The sequence below is a fragment of the Podarcis vaucheri genome (assembly GCF_965113315.1).
Source record: "Podarcis vaucheri genome assembly, chromosome: 9".
NCBI lineage: Eukaryota > Metazoa > Chordata > Lepidosauria > Squamata > Lacertidae > Podarcis > Podarcis vaucheri.
In genome coordinates this window covers 55823825-55850414 of record NC_138767.1, presented here as the reverse complement: position 1 = coordinate 55850414, position 26590 = coordinate 55823825, and the positions used below count along the sequence as shown (strand labels likewise).

At 42.8% G+C, this 26590-nt stretch overlaps 1 protein-coding gene across 1 annotated transcript in view; it reads left to right on the top strand.

The window, feature by feature from the left end:
• The window catches only part of KDR (kinase insert domain receptor), a 48314-nt gene extending 24190 nt beyond the window's left edge, over positions 1-24124 (top strand). The window contains exons 13-30 of the mRNA XM_082238022.1: positions 398-742; positions 1087-1233; positions 2610-2741; positions 5737-5843; positions 6287-6422; positions 8021-8125; positions 10107-10220; positions 11345-11433; positions 12678-12822; positions 13239-13339; positions 14766-14888; positions 15007-15118; positions 16409-16508; positions 17358-17463; positions 17582-17733; positions 21549-21648; positions 21730-21818; positions 22615-24124. Coding sequence (XP_082094148.1) covers positions 398-742; positions 1087-1233; positions 2610-2741; positions 5737-5843; positions 6287-6422; positions 8021-8125; positions 10107-10220; positions 11345-11433; positions 12678-12822; positions 13239-13339; positions 14766-14888; positions 15007-15118; positions 16409-16508; positions 17358-17463; positions 17582-17733; positions 21549-21648; positions 21730-21818; positions 22615-22828 — 2417 coding nt within the window. The 3' untranslated portion in view covers positions 22829-24124. The remainder of the gene's footprint in view (positions 1-397; positions 743-1086; positions 1234-2609; positions 2742-5736; positions 5844-6286; positions 6423-8020; positions 8126-10106; positions 10221-11344; positions 11434-12677; positions 12823-13238; positions 13340-14765; positions 14889-15006; positions 15119-16408; positions 16509-17357; positions 17464-17581; positions 17734-21548; positions 21649-21729; positions 21819-22614) is intronic.
• The last annotated feature ends 2466 nt before the right edge of the window (positions 24125-26590 follow it).

Sequence of the window (26590 nt, the reverse complement as noted above, 5' to 3'; positions counted from 1 at the left end):
TTTGTTTTGAGTTTGGATTGCTTTGTGTCAGCACCAATACAAACCGATCATATTAGGCAGATGCATTCACTGTATTGTTTTCACTGATTGCCATTTTATTTTATTATGCATATCCTTTAAAAACGGTTGATTTTACTTATATTTAGATTATTATTTTTTAGCTCAGCTTCTTTTTAGCACCTGATTTTATTGGTAGTTTAATGTCTATTTTATATTGCTTTAAGAAAACTGCTTAGAGGTTTGGATGATTAAGCAGTATAGACACAATTAAAATAAATATAGTAATGAGCTGAAAATTGAAGTCTAGCCACTTCCAGAATGAAAGCGTTAGCTGCACATCTCAATACAAAATGTATCTCGGCATGACTGATCCCAGTTCCTCCATTTGTGTTCGCAGGAGGACTTGAAATTAGCCTTCAGCCTAAGAGTCAGCCAACTGAGAAGCACAATGTCTCCTTGCAGTGTATGGCAGACAAGTTCACTTTTGAAAACCTGATTTGGTTTAAGCTGAGTCCTCGCGCTTCCATGGTGCGGCTTGGCAGGCTGCCTTTGCCTGTCTGCAAGAACCTGGACGCTCTGCAGAAGCTGAATGCCACAGTTGCGAGAGCCAATGGAGAGAACATCACCATGGAACTCATGCTCCGTGATGTTTCTCTCCAGGACAGCGGGGATTACGTGTGCATAGCCCAGGACAAAAAGACCAAGACACGGCACTGCCTTGTCAAACACCTCGCTATTCAAGGTAACCCATGGAAACTCTCTTCTGTCATGATTGTGACTAAACTCATAAAAACTCATTGTTTTGAGTTTAGTCATAATAGCTCAATTCCAGATTAATCTATAGGTTTTGAAATCCGCATAAAAATGTCTGTTTAAACATTCAAATGTATTTCCTCCCCCTCAAAATAATTCATTTTAAAATGTGTTTTGATAATAGTTGGGAAGTGCAAAAGTCCAATCTGCTATAGATGTTCATTTTGTAGCTCGTGCTCCAACAGCACCATGACTCACCAGCTGCTTCAGAATTGTAATTCAAAAGTTGCATTTTTAAATCCTGAATTTTTTTATCCCCCACCACCGCAACAGAACCAGTGGCACCTGCAATCACCCGAAACCCTGAGAATCAAACAACAAATATTGGTGAAACTATAGAAGTATCTTGTGTAGCAAATGGAATTCCTTCTCCACTCATCACATGGTTTAAAAACAACGTAACCCTTGTTGAAGATTCAGGTGAGGCCGAGTGTTCTGTCCTGTGGCTAACCCTTGTTGCCTACTTTTACATTTCTCTATTGATTTTGTAATTCCTAATTTATTCCTTGACCAAGAAGTACATTTTGCATAATGTGCTTTCTGTGCTCCTGATATTTGGTGGGACACACTATTCCTTTTATCAGCCTTTATTTTTACCATACCTGTTGCTTTGGTGAATGAGCATTGGCGTGGCTTTAGGCTCTGCCCCCAATCTACACATATGCGCTGAATGCCTGGGCAAGATCTCCATGCATACAGTTATGTGCACAGAGGGCTCTGTCTGTGTGCTCAGAGCCCAGCAGAGGAAGGGTTTCTGATTCTGCCAACAGACCCTTCAGTGTGTACAATGGAGGACCCTGTACATGCATTCAACTAACCTGCTTAGATTGGTTTTGAAACATCCTGCTTCAATCTGTGCACATTCGTTTCAATATTAGCCGCCCTGGCCCTATACTGTTTTGAGGATCAGATGCATCATGCCTCTGCATCCCAGAATAACAGTGGGAGAGGACCATTGCCCTCCTATTCTGATTTTGGGTTTCCCATGGGCATTTGGTTGGCCATCATAAGAAACAGAGCTGGGTTTGGTAGGTCCAGGAAGGCTTTTCTTTGGTTCTTAGAGAGCTTTATAAGTGCACTGGATATGAGGAATTCTGCAGGTAGATCAGGGCTGGCACAATACATTTGGCTGCCTGAGGCAGCCACCCCATTTCAGCTGCCTGGACTGTCAGTGGGATAATGCAATGGCATAATGTCCTCCAGCGCACTTGAGGACAGCAGGCTACTTTAGGGGCTGAATGCCTCTGATCAGGGGAATTCGGGAAAGCGGGGAGCTGCCACTGCTGGCCCCCAGCATCTGTCACCTGATGCAGTTGTCTCACTGTCTAATGGTAGGGCCGGCCTTGATAATCAAATTCCATCCAGTCATTGTAAAATTAACCAAAGGGAATATATAGAGAGATAGCTTTTGCCTGTGCTGAAGACATGCCCTTTGATCTGAAAGCCCTTTCCTAATGCCAAATGTGTGGTTAGGCTTTCCTTGCTCACATTGTCAGAGGAACTCCCCTCTTTATCATTGGGGTGTTTGGCTAATCCTTATCACTGAAAGCAGGTTCTGGGGCTTAATCCTGGTGAGCTCTGGTTGAGATTAAACCAGGCTCATGGCTGGATGGAAGAGTCAAAGTGGGGGTTTGGAGTGTATAAAATACAGAGCTTCTGTACAAGCCTCATGAAAGATAAGAAAACTCTTACAAAATTCCACATTTATCGGCGCCTTTGTCTGAACAACAAAGACCAAGTCAAATTAACAAAGGCAATGAAAGAAACGTTTGTATCTGTGTCTTTTTTTTTATAAGGTATTGTTTTGAAAGATGGGAACAGAACTCTCACTATACGGAGGGTGAGGAAGGAAGATGAAGGTCTTTACACTTGCCATGCTTGTAATATCCTGGGCTGTTCAAAAGCAGCTGCGTTTTTTGAAGTAGAAGGTTGGTATGAACCACGGGTCTCTGGGTTTGCAAAGTGTTACTTTCTGCTCCATTTATATTTTATTCTCATAGAAGCATAAAATTTGATAGTACCTCAGAGATCATCTAGTTGATGCAGAAAATCAATTACTGCAGGGTCTCGATAGTCCTTTCCCTCCCGGTTTAAATGTAAATATATGTTGCAAGCTCTTCTTGCAGAAAACCATTGAGCTCACTGAAACCTACATGGTTTGTTGAGTGGAATCAGGGCTGAAGGAAAATAAGTTTGTAAGAACTGTAGACCAGTCAGGGAGACTAGAAACTGTGTGGTAGCCAAGAAACAAATAAGCTGAAGTGTCAAAATCCAAATAGAAAAGACTAGGAGGATGCTAGGTAGACTGAATGGACCGCAACAAAATATCTGAGTGGCTCCTTTGACTTCATTGAAGTAAATTGTGGGAGCAGTCATATGTGTAAGTGGTCCCCCTAAAATAAATATTTCCACTGAATCACATTCACTCATCAAAGATCTCACCCTTCTGTTAAAATCTCTGATCAAATTTCTTGTTTTGCATATTAACAAGCCACCCCTAGACACATTTTTTTTTTTTAAAAAAAAGAGTTGTCAGCTAGTGAAAGAAACCTTGCCCCAGCATGATGACCTGCTGAGGGTTTTGTTTTTATTTTTATTTTAACCAAGCAATCCAAAGCTATATCCTGTTATTCTTACAGTCCGCAGCAGGATATTGAAGTGATGTGCCATGTGACATATTTTTTTTTGGGGGGGGGGATGGAAAGTGCCTGTAAATAGACCTCCATGTAAATACGTGCTTTCGGTTATCCAACAAACATGACTTGCTGGAGCGTAGCCTACTTTGGCTTGTAGAAATTGAAACGTGATTGTGAGAGAGTGATTTGAATGAGGGAATTTATCACCCGCCTCATCGCAGGCTGTCGATTGATGTTAAAACAATAAACCAACGTGAGGCACAGATTGCGTGATGGAAGAGCTGAAATATACAGCCATGGGGTGAAGAGTGAACTTCATGGTAAAAATGAGTTCTTTTGATGTTGATTGCAGAACCATTTTGGTGCTGATAAGCTTAATCAGTGTTTGCCAGAGTAAACTTCTACCCGGTAAGAAGCTGACTTAAATAAGACTGCTGGGCCATGCCATCTAGCTTAGTTTTGTGTACATTGATAGGCACCAGTTTTTAAGTGTTGCAGGCAGGAATCTTCTCAGCTCTACCTGAAGATAGTGGGAATTGGACCTACATCACCTTCCCTGAGCTATAGCACCTTGTCTATAACAAAATCAAGTTTAGGCACTTTGGCATCCTAAGAAAATATTAAGACGGAGTCTCACACTATATCAGATACTATAATTCCTTCCTGTAGCACCTTAAAGACCAACTAAGTTAGTTCTTGGTATGAGCTTTCGTGTGCATGCACACTTCTTCAGATACACTGAAACAGAAGTTGCCAGATCCTTCTATATAGTGAGAAGGTGGGGAGGGGTGTTACTCAGAAGGGTGGTGGGAATGGGAGATTGGCAGATAGCTGAGATGAGCCTGTTGAGATCTGCCAATCTCCCAATCTCCCATTCCCACCACCCTTCTGAGTTATACCCCTCCCCACCTTCTCACTATATAGAAGGATCTGGCAACTTCTGTTTCAGTGTATCTGAAGAAGTGTGCATGCACATGAAAGCTTATACCAAGAACTAACTTAGTTGGTCTTTAAGGTGCTACTGGAAGGAATTTTTTTATTTTGACTATGGCAGACCAACACGGCTACCTATCTGTAACTATATCAGATACTGAAACTCTTGGGCCTTCTAATATTTACACCTGGTCAAGTTCCTTTGTAATCTGTATAGAGCCTCCTACATCTGTTTCCTATGCTGGTGAGGTCACCCATCAACATTCTGGGATCTTGATTCATTTACTCCCAAGGAGCGCTGTCTTCCTCTAGCAATTGAGTCCTCATTTAACATAATCTCATGCCCAGGCGGGATTACCTTTCCCAATTGTTTCCACTGATCCCTTACTAGTAGGGATGGGAGATAAATTCACTTCAGTTTGCATTTAAAAAAGCAAACTTAGCCAATTTGCATTTTCCAAAACACAGCCGTCCTTCAATATTTGCATGTTTCTGAATTTTGCCATTCAGTTCTCCAGCCAAGTAATGGTGACAAAAACCACATGTATAAAGTGTACATTTAAATGCATGTGTTGGTGAAAGCAAATGCATTTTATTACAAGAGATCCCTTGCAAAAATGTGTGTATAATTGTCAAAAATGTGTTAGGAGAATTCACACTGAAATGTTGAGAAATTCATGGAGAATTTTTCAAAAAATAAAAAAGCAAATTGATGCAGAAGTGTGGAAAACTAAATTTTAAGATAATAAAAATGAGAAACTGAGAGACCCGAAACAAACAAATTTGTTCATCCCTGCTTATTAGTTACCCAACATTTCTTGATATAATACTGCTTGTTGGCTTCTATCCATTCAGAGCAGTGTAAATACTGGAAATACTGGAAATTTTGGAAAATTTATCTGGAGACAAAAGGCACAATCCAACAAAATTAAAGCACTTTTAAAATCCCAGGGCTTTCTGCAGGAACATATGATTACACCTAAAAGTGCTTAACTTTGACTGGATCTGCTCAGTTCTTTACTCCCTGCTGGGAGACCAATATTACCACATACCAGTGTGCACAACTTGGTTTATTTCATAGAGTGAGGAGATGAATCAATCAGAGAATGCCGTGACTGACCAGTATTATGGACTGCTCTTGGGTCAATTCACCTCGAGTTCCAGTGGAGGGATTTGTGCTGTGTACTGAAGTGCCCTACATACACTTTCCCTTTAACACATTTTTGTCTTCGTTGACTTGCTACGTGTTGGACTCCTAACATTTTTGTTCTCAGACAAGGAACGTCTTTCAGTACTTCAGCTGATGACCTGCTCTGGGCTACTATCAATGAACTGTTCGATTGTCTCTTCCCAGGCACTGATGAGAAAACGAACCTCGAGCTCATTATTCTGGTTGGAACGGCGGTAATTGCCATGTTCTTCTGGTTACTCCTCGTAATCATTCTCCGGACCGTTAAACGGGTAATGAAACCATTCTCCCACTGTCCCATCGGCATCAATCTTGCATGGCAAATGAAAACTGATGGGGACTCTTTTGTGTTGTTTCTTGCATTGTCTTTAAATCAACAGCCGCATTTTTTCCTCTTGGTACCATCACATTCTTTCCTGGAATTTGAGGGCACATAAATTGTGCTTTTTAATTGACCAGGCATTTGGTGGAGGGGAAAAAAGAAGAAGAAGACCTTTTCCAGAAATTAATAAAGCAAGTAATTAACAATGATTTGTGGGCACATGCCCTGCGATGTTTCTGGGGGGAAACTGCATACTTGCATTCCTGTGGACAAAAAAACAAAAAAAAAGTTCCAGACATCCATAATGCCAGTAAATGTGACCCACCGCTCATTGCCCAAGCAGTAAGGATAATTGTATTTAATTTGCACGACTACTGCTTTTATTTTTTTCAGGCCAATGGAGGAGAACTAAAGACTGGCTACCTATCTATCATCATGGATCCTGATGAAGTCCCTATGGATGAACAATGTGAACGTCTCCCTTACGATGCCAACACATGGGAATTCCCCAGAGATAGGCTAAAGCTAGGTGGGTCTCGTTACAAATGAGCAAGTGAAATGTCCCTCTAAACTTGAAATCAGAGGCTGCTTTAATTAAATGCTGGTTTTGGAAATGCATGATAGAATCATAGAATTGTATAGGAAGAGACCCTGAGCATCATTTAGTCCAACCCCTTGCAATTCAGGAATACAGAACTTGTCCTATACGGGGATCGAACCTGCAACCTTGGCACCACACTCTACATCTGAGCTATCCTAATATCTAATATGGAGGTCATTGTGTGCTCTGATTGGAGCTTGGAACTCCTGGTTCACTATCCACTGGAGAGCACCATGTATGCGCTGAAACTTTCAGGTTTGCAAGAAATACCTAGAGTGGAGTTGGAATTTCCCAGGAGATTCATTATTTAATTTCATAACCAGACCTCAGCACTGGATTCCAACCAATCTTGGGAACACAAGATTTTTTGTATTTTTTTAAGAAGGAGTAATCATAAGTGTATGCAAAGTAACACTCCATTGTCACAGAGTGTCTACATCATAGTGGCACACTTCCTGGGCAATGAAACAGTGCTTACAAATGAGAGGGCCTAGTTTCCCTGATTCTGTTGAACTGTGCTGCCTCCAGTTCAACAGCCTAGAGACAAAATCACTTGAGCCCAGTGGTGCCCAAACTTTTTTTTTTTAATCATAGTCTTGGCAGACCACATAATGATTTTTCTGCCTTTTGTAGCAGTTGCAATGCAATGCTGTTTGATTTTTTTAAAAAATGCATTCATATGTTTTGTATTATAATTTGAATTCCATGGATTTCAAGTTGTATGCCTTAAAATTCAAGAAATAAAAGAAGCGATAAAAAGACAATTAAAAATCAATAGGAGCAGTGCTTCACCCCTAGGGGGTACTCAAGGGTACGCAGTCTCTCTTTTCGATTAAAAAGTGTGACATTTACTGTAACAACTTCACAGTGAGTACCGGCACCTCCTTTTCTAGGAAACAAAGCACTGAATATGAGCATTTAATTTACTAGGTGTGCCATCTTCTCTCTATAACCGCAAAGCCCTAGACAGGTCAAGGGCCACCTCTAAATGAAGCTTGCAGACCATTGGTGGTGTAGTGGTTAAGAGCGGTAGATTCGTAATCTGGTGAACCGGGTTTGCGTCTCCTCTCCTCCACATGCAGCTGCTGGGTGACCTTGGGCTAGTCACACTTCTCTGAAGTCTCTCAGCCCCACTCACCTCACAGAGTGTTTGTTGTGGGGGAGGAAGGGAAAGGAGAATGTTAGCTGCTTTGAGACTCCCTAGGGTAGTGATAAAGCGGGATATCAAATCCAAACTCTTCTTGGTGGACCACAGACCACAATTAGGAACCCTGTGCTCTAGACTTCTTGTTTTGATGCCATTTTCACGTTGGTCGACACTGAGGTGTATGTTTTGCAGTAACACAACATGTGAGGAGGCAGGATTCTGCTTTTATGTTTGCTCCCTTTATAGCTGTGGTGCTCTCTGCCTTCATTGCGGTGCGATCCACCAGCCTTGTTTGCTAAATACGTAGCCAGCTCCCTTCAATTGCTTGGACAGTAGAAATATTTTAAAAAATTATCTTTTTGTTTAATTTTGTCTCCAGGTAAGCCTCTTGGTCGGGGAGCCTTTGGCCAAGTGATTGAAGCAGATGCATTTGGAATCGATAAAATGACTACCTGCCGGACTGTTGCAGTCAAAATGCTTAAAGGTGAGGCTCGAGAACTAAAATTCACCTATGAAGGATGTTCTGGGCAATCAGCATTTGTTGATGACATTGTAAGAAGAAGAAGAAGAAGAAGAAGAGTTTGGATTTGATATCCCGCCTTTCACTCCCCTTCAGGAGTCTCAAAGCGGCTAACATTCTCCTTTCCCTTCCTCCCCCACAACAAACACTCTGTGAGGTGAGTGGGGCTGAGAGACTTCACAGAAGTGTGACTGGCCCAAGGTCACCCAGCAGCTGCATGTGGAGGAGCGGAGACACGAACCCGGTTTCCCAGATTACGTGACTACCGCTCTTAACCACTACACCACACTGGCTCTTGTAAGACCTCAATTGGTTGTAGCTATTGGATATAGCTACAAGATATAAACTTGCCAATCTTTTCTCACTTAGCTCAACCTAGAGGGTGAGAAGCTTTCATAACAGTAATAGAATATTGGGAGAGTACAGTATATTCGTTTTTTATTGTATTAGTTGTTTCCATTAAGCAATGAGTTTCTTTTCCCAGTTTGTTAGATTGTTTTGAACTTGGTTAGATATTTTGAACTCCACACATGCTTTCTGCCCACTGTTTATGCCAGGCTTCCTCAGCCTGGGCCCTCCAGATGTTTTTGGCCTACAACTCCCATGATCCCTAGCTAGCAGGACCAGTGGTCAGGGATGATGGGAATTGTAGTCTCAAAACATCTGGAGGGCCAAAGTTGAGGAAGCCTGGTTTATGCCTATTCTCTATTAATTTTTCATTAAGCACATTAAATGCACTATGCTTTCTTTGTTAAACTAAGATGAAATACCATCTTGCTCCCTCTTGTGGCTTCCTTCAAGCAAGGAGCCGACCCTCACAGTAGCTCTGTCGAAGAGCATCTGCTTTGCATTCAGAAACAGTGGCACAGCATGAGGGAGGGGTAGGGGGGGTCATGGGCCCGGGTGCAAATTTCTGAGGGGGTACAACCAGGTGCCCTCATGACAGGGTCCCTCACCGAGACTGGAACTGTCCAGAGGCAAGCTGTGCCTGAGCTGGGTCTTTGGAGCTGGGGTGTCTTCTCCTCCTCCTCCTCGTGGCCAGAAAAGGGATGCCTGCATGTGACCCGCCCCATGGCTGGCTGAGAGGGAGTGAGGAAGGAAGAGGAAGGCGGGAAAGCACTGTCAGAGCCATGCGCATTGCCCAGAGCACCTTGTGGCAAGGCCAGGAGGGTAAAGCAACACAGCGACGCTCTTGTTTTCGCATTTCTTTGCCTTATCTCTGCTCCAGGTTGGGGCTAGTTTGGAAGGAGAAGCGCACTTGATTAGATGCTGGCTGGCAAAGGGACTGGCCACTGCCTAGTCCACCAGGGGGTGCAACACTTGCCCTGCCCTGAGGCGCTGGTAACCCTGTTCAGGAAGTCCCAGGTTCCGTCCCCTACATCTCCAGGTTGGGCTTTGAAAGACTCCTCTCTAAAATTATAGAGCCATTGTTGTTGTTTAGTCATTTAGTTGTGTCCGACTCTTCGTGACCCCATGGACCAGAGCACGCCAGGCCCTCCTGTCTTCCTCTGTCTCCTGCAGTTTGGTCAGACTCATGTTTGTAGCTTCGAGAACACTGTCCAACCATCTCACCCTCTGTCGTCCCCTTCTCCTTGTGCCCTCAATCTTTCCCAACATCAGGGTCTTTTCCAGGGAAAAGAGGGAATAGAGCCACTATTTTCCAGGGAAATAGAGCCACTAGCAGTCAATATATAAACAACACGGAGCTACATGGACCAGTGGTCTGATTTGATATAAGGCACCTTCTTAGGTTCATAGAAACGCTTTAATGAACATAGGCTTTAAGTTTGATCACGCAAGATTTTGCTCACTTGTAATAAAGAAGCCACACGGACCTGTTGGATTGTGTGCTCCCTTCCCATCCTACTTGGAAGGAAGATGGCAAGCGGACCTTTATTGCTACTCTATAGACAGGACAATATCTATCTTTCTTTTTCATTTATAGAAGGTGCAACACACAGTGAACATAGGGCACTGATGTCGGAGCTCAAAATCCTCATTCATATTGGGCATCATCTCAACGTGGTCAATTTACTTGGGGCCTGTACAAAGCCGGGAGGTAAGTGTTGCTTTTTGTTACTTTGTGGAGAGGGCATAGCTCAGTGGTGCTCACTGCTTTACCCCCCCCCCCGAGTCTGCCATTAATGGGTTTCAAGCAGCTAGGCCTGCAGAGACTTCTGTCTACAATCTGGAGATCAGCAATCAAGAAACACAAGCCACAAAAATAGGTGTAACAAAAATAGACACAGCGTTTCATAAAACAGCAATGCAAACAACAGCTAATCAGAGCTTTCCTTCCTTGGTTGCAATGTGTATGTGGGGTAGTGTTCCTTTCTGTGTATCCTTAGAAAGCCACTGCCGGCTGGGGGGAAAATGCATTCCCTCTGCCCATTCCTGGTCTGTTTTATGGCAAAGCTAGGCCTTATTGCAGCAAATGCATGAACCCAGTTTCTCATTGGCTGAAATAATGGGGAAAAGTGGAAGCCAAGGTTCAGGTTCAGGAGGGGAAGTTTCACTAGGCAAAGAACCTATTGATTCTTTGTGCCTTTGAGGTATTTAACTTTAAAAAGAAGCTCTAGGTTGAGCAAGATACAATGGGGATTTATAGAATCCTGCAGAATTATGCTTGGTCTATTGATTTACCCTCCCATTTTAATGCTGAATATTTTGCTACGGGGTTGTTGTTTTTTGCACTTTTATACCTTTTTCTCACTGTTTTATTATTATTATTAGTTTCTGGTAAGCTAATCAGTGTCTTTCCGGTGGGGATCAAATATTTAAAATACTTACAAAAACGTTGCATGGGAAAGTGAGAGCAGCTATATAATAAAACATGTACAGAGGAGGCCTGCACAATTTGACACCTACCAAACGAAATGAAAGGCAAGAACAGATATTTTCATTGATCCCTGGTGCGTTTTCAGTGATGGTAAGGAGGGCTTCATTCTGCTTGCTGGACCACACATTTTCCAGGCGTGATATGGAGCAGGGCTGAGGAACTCCAGATGTTGCAGGACTCCAACTCCCGTCTCTCTGAACATTGACCATCCTGCTTGGAGCCAATGGGATTTAGAGTTCAGCAACATCTGGAGGCTACAGGTTAACCACACCTGGTGTAGGCAGTTGCTAGAGGAAAGGCTGTGAGAAAGTCCTCTAAATCTTGTTCTCATTTTGTTCCTTTAGGGCCACTCATGGTGATTGTTGAATACTGCAAGTTTGGAAATCTGTCGGTGTACTTGAGAAGCAAGCGGAGTGATTTTGTTCCATACAAGGTGAGGCCTGCATAAAATGTAGGGGGAAGGATGCTCTGCTTTTCAGTTTTAAGATCCTTTTGACTTCTCTACTGTGAGATCTTTTGGATGTGAATAGGAGTGAAAATAACTGGATAAATGCAATGATATTTGGAATGCAGTTATGAAAAGACAATTATAAAAATTATAATGTCACATTAGTAATTTTTCATTAGTTGGAAAAACTATTACTTATATACCTATATTTTGTATTGTGTCACAATTTCAAGTATTCTTTTTGTTTGGTTTTGGTTTTTTGCTTTCATTTTTGTCTGTTGCTTTATTTTCTCATTGAAAATTTTCAATGAAATATAAATATTTAAAAAATAGGAGTTAAAATAACCATTTAACATTTCTAAGTGAAACCTACACTTCTGTAGGCTGTATCATGGCCAACATGGGTTTATACCTTCCTTAACACTTTATGTTTGCAATTACTGTGTGGACATTTCCAGTATTCTCATGGTAGATTACTAAATTATACTCTGTTATATCATTAGGAAACCCTGATGTATACTGTGTTCCAGGAGGCTTAGTTTGGTCAGAATCGAGTATACAGTTCCAGAGTTAACACTCAATACATTACTTCTGGTAAATGAGCTGCCATAGCTGCTAGAGGGCCTTGGAAATTAGTGCTTTGGGTTTTTAAGACTCGTCTACCCGTGTACTATCTGAAACCAAAGGGGCACGTTGGTTGCCAGATGTGAAATATATTGGCATTATTTTCAGCTCTCCTACATCACTGCTCATCCATAAAAGATAAAGGGACCCCTGACCATTAGGTCCAGTCGTGGCCGACTCTGGGGTTGCGGCGCTCATCTCGCTTTATTGGCCGAGGGAGCTGGCCAGCATGACTAAGTCGCTTCTGGCGAACCAGAGCAGCACACGGAAACACCTTTCCGCCGGAGCGGTTCCTATTTATCTACTTGCACTTTGACATGCTTTCAAACTGCTAGGTTGGCAGGAGCAGGGACCGAGCAACGGGAGCTCACCCCGTTGCGGCGATTTGAACTGCCGACCTTCTGATCGGCAAGTCCTAGGCTCTGTGGTTTAACCCACAGCGCCACCCACGTCCCTTCTGCTCATCCATATTCCCTTTCTAATAAGGTGTGAGTTTTCGCCCCTTTATTTTCTGTCATGATAGAATAATGCAAGTTCTGTTATCTCCCTCCTTTCTTTCTTTCTTTCTTTCTTTCTTTCTTTCTTTCTTTCTTTCTTAAAACTAGGCCGATCATGCTCGGTACAGGCAGGGAAATGGTGAAGTCTCTGCAGACCCAAAGAAACGCCTGGACAGCATTGCAAGCAGCCAGAGCTCAGCCAGTTCCGGCTTTGGAGAGGAGCGATCTCTCTGCGATTTAGAAGAGGGGGATGGTGGGTTTTCGTCTTACGTCATTATCTTTAGAATATTGAGATCAAAGTGTGTTTCCTTGGCTTCCCCATTCTTATAGGATTAGGTGTTCCTGTACCATTCGCTGATAATTCGCTGACAATTTATGAATGTATTTTAAAATAAAATATGTATTTTGTATCTAAAATACACATGTTATATCCTTCATTGTGCAGCTGTTGGTGCAGTATGGAAGTTTCCTTCAACAATATGACATTCTAACTTGCTTTTCCATGCTGAATCACTGAGGGTAACTACCACTGCACAGCTCCAAGCATCCCTATACCTGGAAGCCAGAAATGAAGGAAGGATGGGGTTTCTGTATACTAAGTGTTACCTAGTGCTAATCAGGATGTGCAGTGTATTGTGCATTTATATACCTTGACCTTTCTCTTTGCAGCAACATCTGAAGATCCTTGCAAGAACCCACTAAGCCTGGAGGACCTCATCTGCTATAGCTTCCAGGTGGCCCGGGGGATGGAATTCCTGGCCTCGCGGAAAGTAAGGCATTCCTCTTGGGGGGAAATGACATTTGTCGGATGACTGCATGGCACTGGAAACGATTGTGATAAGGATAGTGCCAGAGTTCACTCAACATTGCTATACACTCTGATTTAAAGCAGTTGCTATTGCAAAGTTCTTTGGTAAAGATGTCAGCACTTGTAAATTCACCTGTCACCAGGCATACACTGGCTTTTAATTCATTTTAATGCACATTTCCCTTTTTGACTAGAGTTTTTTAAGTGCCTTACAACAGGGGTTTCCAAACCGTTGTCTGAGGACGTGGTCCATGAGCTTCGTTCATCAGCTCTACAGCATGTCTGTGGATTTATGGTTAAAGATGGGGAGATGGCAAATCCCTCGCTTCAAATACTCATATTGATTTTTTTGTTGCTGCTGCTTTTATTTCTTTGTGTTTTATTGTATTGTGGTTTGAATCCTACGGAATTCAAATTGTAATACAATAAAATACAGTATATAAGAAATAAAAGAAGCTATAAAATTCAGTTTTTAAAAAATCGTACAGCATCTAATGCAGAACATTACAATTGCTAAAACAGTCAGAAAAAATCATTAAGTTGGACCACCAAGACTCTCCACAATTTTCAAGTGGTCAGTGGGGTGGGGTGATGTAAGCCATGGTTCTCAAACACACATCATCTGTAAAATACAGTGGCACCTTGGTTTAAGAACAGCTTAGTTTATGAACAACTTGGATGAAGAATGCTGCAAACCCGGAAGTAGGTGTTTTGCTTTGTGAACTTTGCCTTGGAAGCAGAACATGTTCTGCTTCCTGTTGAGTGTAAATTGAGTTCCCTCTACTATGGGAAAGCACGCCTTGGTTTAAGAACACTTTGGTTTAAGAACGGACTTCCAGAATGGATTAAGTTCGCAAATCAAGGTACCACTGTATACTGGATTCACCAAGAAACACACCTTCAAAACAAAACAATTGGCTCCACTGCAGCGAGAGCCAGCATCTAATGTTCTACTCCACAGAGAAGTTGTTGGTAGATGTCTCTGTATGTGTGAAGAAGGGAGAGTCCAGGTGGAGCAGGCTCTGAAGTCTTCTTGGTCTGTCTCTCTTGCCATGCCTACCCCATAATTTCGACCTGTTTGTGTTGCATGTACTATACCTCCACAGTTGGCACTGCTTGTTTGAAAGCGTTCTCATGTCAAGTCTTCCCACACATGGAAGGTCTATGGATGTGTTTTCAAATATTTATCTTCTCTCATTTATCTTCTAAGGCAGTGCAAAAGACTGTGTCTCAGCATGAACTCTGAGTTTCATTTAAGCCTTATTGGGACATTCATTTTAATAACCCACAAAGTGCTGAGCCTTGCAAGGAAGATACCAATTAAGACAAGGTTAACAAAGCTCTTTGGAACAACCCAAATAACAGGCCCATTGTTCCTCTCCTTGCAGTGTATCCACAGAGATCTGGCAGCTCGCAATATCCTCTTATCGGAGAACAACGTGGTCAAAATTTGTGATTTTGGATTGGCCCGAGATATCTACAAAGATCCAGATTATGTCAGGAAGGGAGATGTAAGTTTCCGAAGTCTCCGAAATAGTGGGACGTTTACTTGGAAAAGATATTAACAATGACATTGAGGCATATATTTAATGTTTCCTTTTGTCTATTGCTTTGCTAATAAACATTTAGGCTAGACTACCCCTAAAGTGGATGGCACCGGAAACCATATTTGACAGAGTATACACCATTCAAAGTGATGTTTGGTCCTTTGGTGTACTGCTGTGGGAGATATTTTCCTTAGGTAAGTCACATTACTTTGGGTACCCAGGGTGAAATCCCATGGGCCTTGGGAGGGCATCTCATGGGCCATAGGATGTTCCCAACATCAGAGGCAGAACCCTGACTTCTGAGAGGGAGATCCTGCAAACCAGGTGTCAGAACTCCATTGTTGGAAGTGCAAAAAAATGTTTGTTGAGGTGGTTCAGGTTCATTCGAAGGAGAGCACATGAAAATGCTTGGATTCAGAGCCATTTCAGTTCCCCAACAGGCCAGGGAGACATTTAAACCAGCTTAGCAGCTAAGTCTTTTCTGGTAATTTTTCTACCATTGTTCCCAGCGGGAGAGAAACTGCTCAAAGAAAAACAAAGCAAAAACAGAGCAACATTGGCAAGGCTTTAGATGGCTGGTTAAACTACCTTTGCATCCCTTCCCTCCTTTCCCATAGGATTTCATGGTATACTTCTCACATTTTGATAACAGAGTTAATGAATGCAATCTCCTTTAGATGCCTGTCCATGTCTCCATAACTTGCAGGCAAACTAGTTCATGTTTTTCAGCTACAGAATAGAAAATGTATTTGTAGTCTGCACTCTGTTAGTCCTCAGTGAGAAAGCAAGATGGGGATATAGAGTGGGCTTTAAATGAGCTTTACCAATATTCCATATTCTTTTTAATCAAGATAAATAATTGCTTATAATCTTGCTCTAATAAAACATAAATGTATTCTCTATGGATAAGCAGTTGTATAATTTTCTTGATGTGCCCAATCTATCTCAAGGAAACTTTGCCACTGCAGTTCTTAACAGGTCTCACTTCTGGCAATAAGCATCCTTTTCCTGGTTGGAAATTGGATAGTTTTCATTGATGGTGATTTACTGTTGTTATTAGTAATATGATGAGGATGATGATTGGTTGAATTTATATACCACTCTATATCCGGAGGTCTCAGGACGGTTCTCTGTTTGATGATGATAAGGATGGTGACACTCCTCAAATTTTACTTAATCTCACCCCCCTTCTTTTCCTTTTAAATTAAAATTTACAAATTAATAATAATAATAATGAAAAATGAGAGCTTGGCAATATGAAACTCAGATCAAATATCTGCACATCTCAGGAACATTCTATGACTGTTGTTCATGCAAAAAGTCAATTTATTTCCCTGTCCAATGTAAGTGAGTCTCTCTAGATCCAGTCTAATTGAGCTTCTATCATTTTAGTTAGCTCTTATTTCAGTGAATTGACATATATTCCGCTGAAAATCAACAGCAGCATCTTAAGCACCTTACTAAAAGGAAATCTGTCATTTCAGGAGCCTCGCCATACCCTGGTGTCAAAATTGATGAGGAGTTCTGCAGAAGACTGAAAGAGGGAACAAGGATGAGGGCGCCAGACTATACAACACCTGAAATGTAAGAATTTTTACTGGTGCAAACATGCCTTGTCTCAGAAATGGAAAATTTACTTAGGAGAGGGTCAGAAAAAAAATATCTCATTCTAATTCAGCCACTAGTGGTCAGTGGACTTTTTTACTAATGGCAGGGAGGAAGCGCAATAAGTCAAATATTTGGTCACAGTCAGCTCATACATTTAAAGAACATTCAGGGCATATTTATAGCACATGTCTTTGCCCAAAGCATCCTGGGAACTGCAGTTTACTCCTCACAGACCTACAATTCCTAGCACCCTCAACAAACTACAGTTCCCAGGATTCTTCGCGGGAGGCCGTGTCCTTTAAATGTGCTTTAATAGTGTAAATGTGACTTTTCTCTTGTTCTGGCAGTACAGTATTGACCAGCTTGTTGCTCTTAGCTATTACCTACCACTATGGGACGCATGTGGCGCTGTGGGTTAGACCACAGAGCCTAGGACTTGCTGATCAGAAGCTCAGCGGTACGAATCCCTGCGACGGGGTGAGCTGCCATTGCTTGGTCCCAGCTCCTGCCAACCTAGCACTTCGAAAGCATGTCAAAGTGCAAGTAGATAAATAGGTACCACTCCAGCGGGAAGGTAAACGGCGTTTCCGTGCACTGCTCTGGTTTGCCAGAAGTGGCTTAGTTATGCTGGCCACATGACCCGGAAGCTGTACGCTGGCTCCCTCAGCCAATAAAGTGAGATGAGCACCACAACGCCAGAGTCGGTCACGACTGGACCTAATGGTCAGGGGTCCCTTTACCTTTACCACTAAGAAGCAGAATATGATCTTGTCCTGGGGCATATTTTGCTTTGTAACACTGCTACCGTTCTCTTATATCTCTCAGGTATCAGACAATGTTGGACTGCTGGCATGGGGAACCCAAACAAAGACCCACCTTTTCAGATTTGGTGGAACATCTGGGAAATGTATTGCAAGCAAATGTCCGCCAGGTAAAGTCATGCTCCAAAAACTACTGTAAACTCCCGGGGGGGGGGGGGGACATGCCTCCAGCCGCAAATCCTATATATATCTTTAAAAACCCTATTTTTGTCTGTCTTTCTACATCAGGATGGTAAGGACTATATTGTCCTTCCACAAACTCCCCTGCTGAACATAGAAGAGGATTCTGGGTTGTCCCTGCCAACCTCACCTGTTTCCTGCAGGGAAGAAGAGGAAGCGTGCGATTCTCAATTCCATTATGACAGCACGTTAGAACTGAGGTTTGTAGCCTAATGAGCATCCCATAGGGACTGCTAGGCATTTCCCTCTCTGCCAGATTTTTCTTTGAAAGTGGGGATCGTGGTGAGCAAGAGGAAGGAGTTTGTGCTGCTGTGTCTTTATATTTAGCCATGTTCACTAGGCTGCAATATTTGTAGAGTAATTCCATACTCTGATTTCGCTGGGACCAGAGGGGTGTGTTGCCGCTACGCCAACGGGGGATGGTCACTGCATCCGGCTCAGGAGGTGAGGAAGGAAGCACCCAAATTGAAAATGTAAAAATGACAGGCATCCACAGAAATGCTGCCCGTGGCTCACCAGTCCGGAAATGTGCTCGTGAGGCCACTCGCATGTCACTAACACAGAGAAGTCAAGAAGTCAAGGAGAGCCCTGTGATTAGTTTTGGACTAGTACCCCTTCATTGCCAGCCGACAATGATCCCAGGCAGAGGTTCAGATCCCTTAATGCCTCTCAAAAGGAAAGCTTTTGGAGCAAAACTAGGAAGGAAGAAGGGACACAACAAGGCAGCCATATAGCTCCCCGAGTCTTGCAACCTCCACAGGCAGTCATCATGCTCAGCGCGGTAGGTGTCTGGAAGAGTATATGTTCTACAAAATGGACGCCCCTGGCTCAAACTCCTTACTAGAAAAAAGGGGAAGTTCTGCACCTGTGTACCATGCACAGCCTGAGCTAATCAGGATGAGTGCTGCATGGACCTGGTGCTTGTACTGAGGAATCAGATCTTTAGGTCCATCTTCTTGCCCTCATGTGGGATCTAGGGTGGGCCAGCCCCCTGGTGATGATGATGATTAACAATTATGCAAAAATAGCATCAATATTTATTATTACGGCTAAACAACCAGCATACAAAAACCAGAATTTCAGCGTAATTTTCACATAAACATTAAAACGGCCAATGTGGAATTTAACAATCAATATACTAATTCAATAGACTTAAAATATATATCCAAGGAAATGTAAACTTCATTAAAAGTTTTCAGAAATGAAAGAATTTGACCCTGCTGCATAAGATCCCAGCAAGCCAAAATAGCCCCCTTAAACAAACAAACAAACAAACAAGGAACTTCAGGGTGCTTTTTTTATTCATGTGAGAGAAATAACCAGTAAGCATTTGCTAGACTTACTATTCATCTGTAAAGCACCAAAAATTGGCCACACGCTGGACCAACTATTGCCTTAAGTGATGTCCGGTAGAGTATATGAACCATCCTTGCTTTTGAAGGCATTTATTCCCCCCACCCTGCCATCAAGGCCCCAAAATAATATTTTAGCAACGTAAATATGCCATTTGTTCAAATGTTCTGCCTCCTAGAAAGAGCTTTTCTGGTTTATCTGTCAGCGGTGCCATTCTCAGATCACCACCAAATCTGCCATGGGCAACTTCCATTTTAGGCTACCTATCAGCGTTCAATTTCAGTGCCTTACTTTGGCGATGGAGGTAGCTATTGAGGCCCTCTGCAAGGAGAATATGGAGCGCTGGTTGTCAGAGCATTGGGAATGCTTCCAGCTCAGATGGTTTTCTTTGGCGAAGGGGAGTTGTGGAATGTTCGGTGCCAACTTCAACAATTCGCTTGGAGGGCGGAGGGTGTGTGCGTGAGTTTGCTGAGTCAGCCGCTGCTGCCGTCTCCAGCAGAGTCAGTCCAAATGAAAAGAATTATGAGCGTGACCCAGACTTCTTTGTTAGTTTGCATCTTAAAAATGAGAAAAGATGCTGAAAAACAGTAAGCCACTGAAGTTTATTTATTTATTTTTAGATAAGATTGTCTCTTGGGTTTTCTTCAGAAGAACTGCCTTCAGAATCAAAAGTAAAAAAAGAGGCTGTTTCATATAGACACTTTGTCCTGTAATCAGCCATGCCCCCCTCCCCGGCCTGGATTTGCACATGATTGTGGCAGATGGATCACCTGAAATTATTACAGTGGTACCTCTGGATACGAATGCTTATGGTTATGAACTCCGCTAACCTGGAAATAACTGTTCCTGCTTGCGAACTTTGTCCCAGGATGTGAATGGAAATCGTGCGCCAGAGGCTCGCGTGTAGTGGGAGGCCCCATTAGCGAAAACGCGCCTCAGGATAAGAACGGTTTCAGCTTAAGAGCGGACCTCCGGCATGAATTAAGTTCGTAACCAGTGGTACCACTGTATGATTATGTTTAGGGAAGCTTTTAATGTTTGATGTATTATAGTATTTTAATATTTTTTTGGAAGCCGCCCAGAGTGGCTGGGGAAGCCCAGCCAGATGGGCGGGGTATAAATAATAAATTATTATTATTATTAAGCGTCTGCCATAAACATAAGCCAGAAGCCTGCCAGCCTCTGCTCAAATCTTACTTACAGACTTGAAGTGGGATGAAAAAAGTTTGAGTTTCTATTCACTACAAATGACTCAAGATCAGTTCAAGTTACCAAAAGCATGGTCAAAGCCATGGGTTGGAGAGAAATACCTCATCAGAACCAAATGCATAGTGCTTTCCCTGAACTCATGGATACAGTATTTGGGAGTTCAGGACAACGGCCATTTGTGATCCACCAAATAAAACTGGGAAACGAATTGTTGCCTCACTACTCTCTATCTTTGCATCCTGGGCAGGTAGGCAGGTAGCTGCTGGTGAGCTGCATTTGGCTCAGTGGGTCACAGGTTGTGCTGCCCTGATCTTGGATGATGATATTGAAAAGCTTGAGCAGAGCACTCTTATCAGCTATATCAAAGGTCACCACCATGGTGCCCACAGGCACCAGTGTACCCCACCAATACCTTCTATGGTGCCTGTTATGTATTCAGTGGTTTGTGTTTGCCTGAGCTTGAGTCTGGACTAAGGATTCTGAGCCCCTGTGTTCTGATTCGATACATGATATCCAATCACAGAACATTTCAGAATTTGGGCCTCTGCCATTGGCCCTTAAACACTAAGTCATGATTCGCTGCTTGGAAGTTGAGACAGCCAATAGCGTTGGGAGTGGGAGTGGCCCAGACCTTCAGAAATCTATATAAGCTGTGGCTTTGCCCCTGTTGTCCAGTTCTGTTAGTTCAATAAAGGTTCTTGCTATTATCACTGTGTCTTGCCTCGTGGGAACCCACCTACACTTCAGTGCCTGCAAGGGTCTCAGTAAAGTCTCAGTAAATAACCCCTTAGAATCCACAATGTGTGAGATATTGTTTGCTCTTCCTCCTCAGTTCCTGTTTGCATTGGTTGGGCCTATGCTCCACCGAACACCCCTTCTTAAACATGCCCACATTTCATTAGATTGCAGGAATTGGCACCCTCCCTTCTATTTTGAACAGAACAGAGGTGCCAAGAGTTGCTTCCTGGGAATGAATGTGATGGTGGCTGATGTCAGTGCCTTTTTCCTGTTGATGGGCAAGTGGGGAGGGATGTCTCCCTCATTTTGTGATTGGTGGAGGTTGGTTGGTCTACTCGGGTGAATGGGGTACTGCCCCACCAACTTCAGTCTGCCCTCAGTTGGCCTCCAACTTACCGCCATCTTCTTTACAATAACTCAGGGGATGACTCTGCCTATTATTGACTCTGGCTCCACCTGATACTGATCTCCCTGCCTTCCACTCTACCAGGGCCTTTGGCCACCAGCCAACACTGTTTGTGATACTCTTAGGCATGGCAGCCATTTTGTGTTACTTCATGCCCCATGGCAGCTGTTCCATTAGGCCACTCCACCATGGCAGCCATTTTGTAATATGCTCTCATAATTACAAAAAGTGCCCATTGGCGCCCCCCTAAACATTAGCAACCCCTGAACTTACAGGAACACTGACAAAGGCAATATATTTGTTTTCCAGTCAGCACCGCAAAGGAAGTAAAAGAAAAAGCCGTCCTGTGAGCGTAAAGACCTTTGAAGACGTTCCTGTAGAACCAACAGTAACAACAGTGGTTCATGACGTAAGTCTTTGATTTTGCTTGTGCTCTTCAGTCCTCATTGCACTTTGCCATCGATTGATCAATTTGACACATGTCTTTCAGGATAATCAGACAGACAGTGGGATGATTCTTGCCTCGGAAGAGCTAAAGGCACTAGAAGATAAATCTAAACAGCTGATGTTGCCCTTTAGGTAAGAAGGGGCAAGTGAGCAATATGTGTTTGTTTCAGAATGGTTTAGAACAGGAGTGGCCACTTGAAGATTTTATTTTTTGAAAGACTGAAGACAGTACCTACCCACAGACTTACAATCCACAAGACATGGCCCAGAAGGAAAGAGGGATGAATAGGGAGGAGGTAAACAAGGGAACTCAGGTACCCATACTTAAAAGTTACCTATAGTGACAAACTTCATGTCGGGGAGAAGAGGAGCCAACTGGGAACAGGTATCTCAGCAGGGTCAATGGAGCCTCCCACCCCTCCCAGTGCCTGATGCAATGGTGGTGGGACGCGGGTGGCGCTGTGGTCTAAACCACTGAGCCTCTTGAGCTTGCCAATCAGAAGGTCGGCGGTTCGAATCCCCTCGACGGGGTGAGTTCCTGTTGCTCTGTCCCAGCTCCTGCCAACCTAGCAGTTTGAAAGCACACCAGTGCAAGTAGAGAAATAGGTATCACTGTGGCGGGAAGGTAAATGGTGTTTCCGTGTGCTCTAGCTTCCGTCACAGTGTTCCACTGCGCCAGAAGCGGTTTAATCATGCTGGCCACATGACCCAGAAAGCTGTTTGTGGACAAACGCCGGCTACCTTGGCCTGAAAGCGAGATGAGCGCCACAACCCCATAGTCGCCTTTGTCTAGATTTAACCGTCCAGGGGTCTTTTACCATTACCATTGGTGGTATATGCTTATCTGCAAAACAAAACAAAAATCAAACTGGGGGGGGAATTGCAGAGCGTGTTGTGCAATTGCTAATTCTGTATTTTTATTTTGCAGTGGCCTGGTCTCCAGTAAAAGTAATGAGTCTGTTATGTCTGAAGCTTCAGATCCAACAAGTGGCTACCAGTCAGGATATCATTCAGACGATACAGACACCACGGCGTACTGTGGTGAAGAAACAGAACTTTTAACTCTCAGGAAAGATGCTTCTCAGACTTGCAGTGCACTGGCCTATGGCGCTGGGATGCCTCTTAGCTCACCTCCCGCTTAAGAAACCCTCCAAAAGAAGGAATAACTGGAACTTGCACCAAACATGGCCTTTTTCTTGAGCCAGTGGCATGTGATGCCCAAAACATCTACATTCACCAGACTGGAAAGTGTATGTGTTCTTTTACTGCATCTTATTTGATGAGAAGGACCCAAAGTGCTCTGTGGAATACTGGATCCAAACTCATTCCTCAAGAAGCCTATCAGTCACCACCAAGCACTGCCAGGGCGATGCCTGTTTTAGAGTGCCTGGTTACAGTGTTGTGAACTGTGAGGTGTACATGAAGTGGAATATTGATACACTACATTTCTATGCAATGATGTGAACATGGAATAGTGTTTGGCCAGAACCATTTGGATTTTCCATTTCACCAGTGCCTTTCTTGTCTTTGGGCATCTGTCTTGCAGGAAGGTGCTATTGCTACTTTGCTGGGCTCGTTGAACTATTTCCATTTATTTCTCTTCAATTAAAGGGGCCTTCAGTCTAAATCTTCCTGGTGGATACTGGCAAAAAGCAGAGGGACTATCCCTCTTACTGAAAGAGGTCCTGTTTTGCTGTGTGGTCCTTGATCAGCTGAGGTTCTATCAGTGAATGGTTCACACTGAAATAGACAATTCTGTCTTGGCTTGGTCAGTACATATAGGCTCAGCTAACTGACCCTGGAGTTTTACCTTATGTTTTTGTGATCCTTGTTTATTTGGTCGCTCTTGATTTACAGAACTGTGATTCTTGCTGGGGAGAGGGGAAATCCTGATGTAGTGCCAATGTAACCCAGCAAATAGCATTATCAGTAAGCTCACATGTATCACAGACATGTTGCATAACTAGCTGCTCAGATTTTGACTACTGCTTTTCAACCTAGGAGCTGTTAGAAAGTTTTCTGTGTGTTTGTATGCCAGAGTTTTTAACACGTGCTGTAAATTACAATATTCCTTTTTTTTAAAAAAAAGACATTGTGAAACTATTTTGACTGCGCTTACCTTTTGTATTTTTTTAATTCAATACTTGTATAAAATTTCAAAACTTGGGAAGCTATGAGTTATCAGAAGTGGCACATAGAGTATTTATAGCCTGGTTGCGTAGAAAGAAATGTAATATATTGTTGAAATAAATATATGTTATATATAATGAAAAATGTGCTGTTGGCTTCAAGCATATTCTGAAAACTTGTTGTGAATATATATGTGTTAGGGCTGATTCCCAGGTTTCTGTTTGTCTTGCCTCATCTTCTTGGTAAATGCTGTAAAATTTGAGAAGACCTGAATTAAAATGCGTGAGAGGCTCACTTTTACATCAGAATCATGGCTGCCTCCAGTGGAGGATAACCATAGAAATATAGAGTTATATGTATTTATACAGTTATATAACCTTATACAGAGTTAGAATATTGGTCCATCTTGCTCTCTACAATGACTGGCATTGGCTCTTCAGGGTTTCAAGATGGAGACATCTACTTGGAGACGCCAGGAAATGAAACAAAGACCTTCTACATGCAAACAAGTGTTCTACCACTGAGTTATAGTCCTTCTGCAAGTTTGGGTATGTGCCAAGCCTCCCAGAAAAAGAGAGGGCCCACTGCTGTAACAGTGCTGTCATTCTCATTTTGGGCAGAGTATTCAGTAAGATTAAGGGATGCGGGTGGCACTGTGGGTTAAACCACAGAGCCTAGGACTTGCTGAACCGAAGATTGGCGGTTCAAATCCCCGTTGCTCGGTCCCTGCTCCTGCCAATTTAGCAGTTCGAAAGCATGTCAATGTGCAAGTAGATAATTAGGTACCGCTCCGGCGGGAAGGTAAATGGCGTTTCCGTGCACTTCTCTGGTTCGCCAGAAGCGGCTTAGTCATGCTGGCCACATGACCCGGAAGCTGTATGCCGACTCCCTCGGCCAGTAAAGCGAGCTGAGTGTCGCAACCCCAGAGTCGGTGACGACTGGACCTAATGGTCAGGGCTCTCTTTACCTTTATTCAGTAAGATTAGATACAGCCTGAGGATTCTCAGTTTGATTGTCCATCTTCTTCCACTGAAGGTGCTGTAGCTGAGAACCAGCACTGAAATAACCTAACACCTGGTTTTGAAAGGAAGTTGGTCTTACTAATCCACATCAGGAACAAGTCAGAAAATGTGTTGATCTATTTAGCACTCATCTGCAGTTCTTTTCTTAGGCATTTTCATGGAAAGGCACCTGGCCTTTGAATAAAAACATATATATTCTCAATGCAATATTTTTGGCAAAGCATCTGTTGGGTCACATCTGGCTCAGCAGATGTCAGATTATACAATATTTTATTATGAAATGTAAAGCAACTTCAACTCAGTCCAAAGAATTTTGACTCATGATAGACTAGCCCTCTGTCACATAATTTAAACATTTAACTATGGGGATTTAGGTCATATGATACACTCTTTTAGAGCTTTGGGAGGGGAGGATTGTTGACTCTCACAGCTCCAGTTTACGTATGTTTACTTAGGTGTGTAATATGATATAATCAGTTCGAAATATACCTCGGCAACCATAGCTTGGGAAATGGAAGTGTGCATCATGTGGTACTATAGTTATGCACACACATTTACATTTGTGTGCATTATAGACAAAATGCAGATACTCACACCTAGTTAGAGACTTCACTTCTAGAGCAGGGGTAACTAATGTGGTAGCCTCCAGATGTGTTGGGCCACAACCACTGTTATCCCTGACAATTGGTCATGGTTGTAGGAGTTGATAAGAGTTGTAGACTGATGTCAACAGGAGGGGACCATGGTATTTACTCCTGTTCTAGATCGTCACATAAGAACATAGGAAGGTGTCTCATATGGAGTCCATGTAACCCAGTATTAATACAGGCAAGAACCGATTTATGCGTGTCCTATAGATACGCAATCATGCACTTGCTCACAGTGCCAAACCCGGATGTGACCTCAAAACATCACAAAATCATCACTAAAAGGGTGAAATAGGGGCTGCCCTAGTTATTTGTTCTATTGTTACCTGATGTATTGCATTCATCAACCTGCTAATGACTGTTATTGACTAAAAAATGACAAATACCTCTACTGCTGAGGACATTTTTATTCTTCTGTATCTAGATATTATTCTTGACAATAAATAAAAATATACAAAAAGAAAAAACAGCCCCCTCCCCCAACAACTTAAACAAAGTGCTGAACACGGAAACTTTGCCCAGCTGGTTAGAGAAAACCTCTGACAAAACACCCTCATAATATTATTCTCAGTTTTAGGCTTGGGTTTTTGCTGGGCTGGGAACTGTGATTTAAATCTCACAGCATCCAGCATCTTAGACTGATTGAGTCCTGGGAATACCTCCATGGGGTCATTTTGGAAACTAGCAGGAGCTCTTTAACAAATGGTTCTGATAAACATCTCAGCATCTCTGAGATAAGAAGTTGTTTAATGGGATTATGGGAAGTTTGGCTTTTGTAACCACAAAGCTGTGCAGTGTAAAGCATAATCCTCACACAGATGTAATGAGCTGTTAACCCTATCAGGATCACGATGAGATATATTCTGCTAACTCACAAGTTACAGGTCAGATGGGCCCCAAACTTAAATGATTACAACCTAGCATCTTATTTAGGCAGTCATGTGACACACAATGCAAAGTGGATTACTTGAAAATGTTTTGTTTGCTTTTTAAAATATTCTTTTATTGAGTTTTACATTGCAAATTTGAATTCAAACATTAATCCTCTAGGATTCTCTGAACCCTTTGACTCCCCTCCACCCTTCCATGGTTACCATTTTTAATC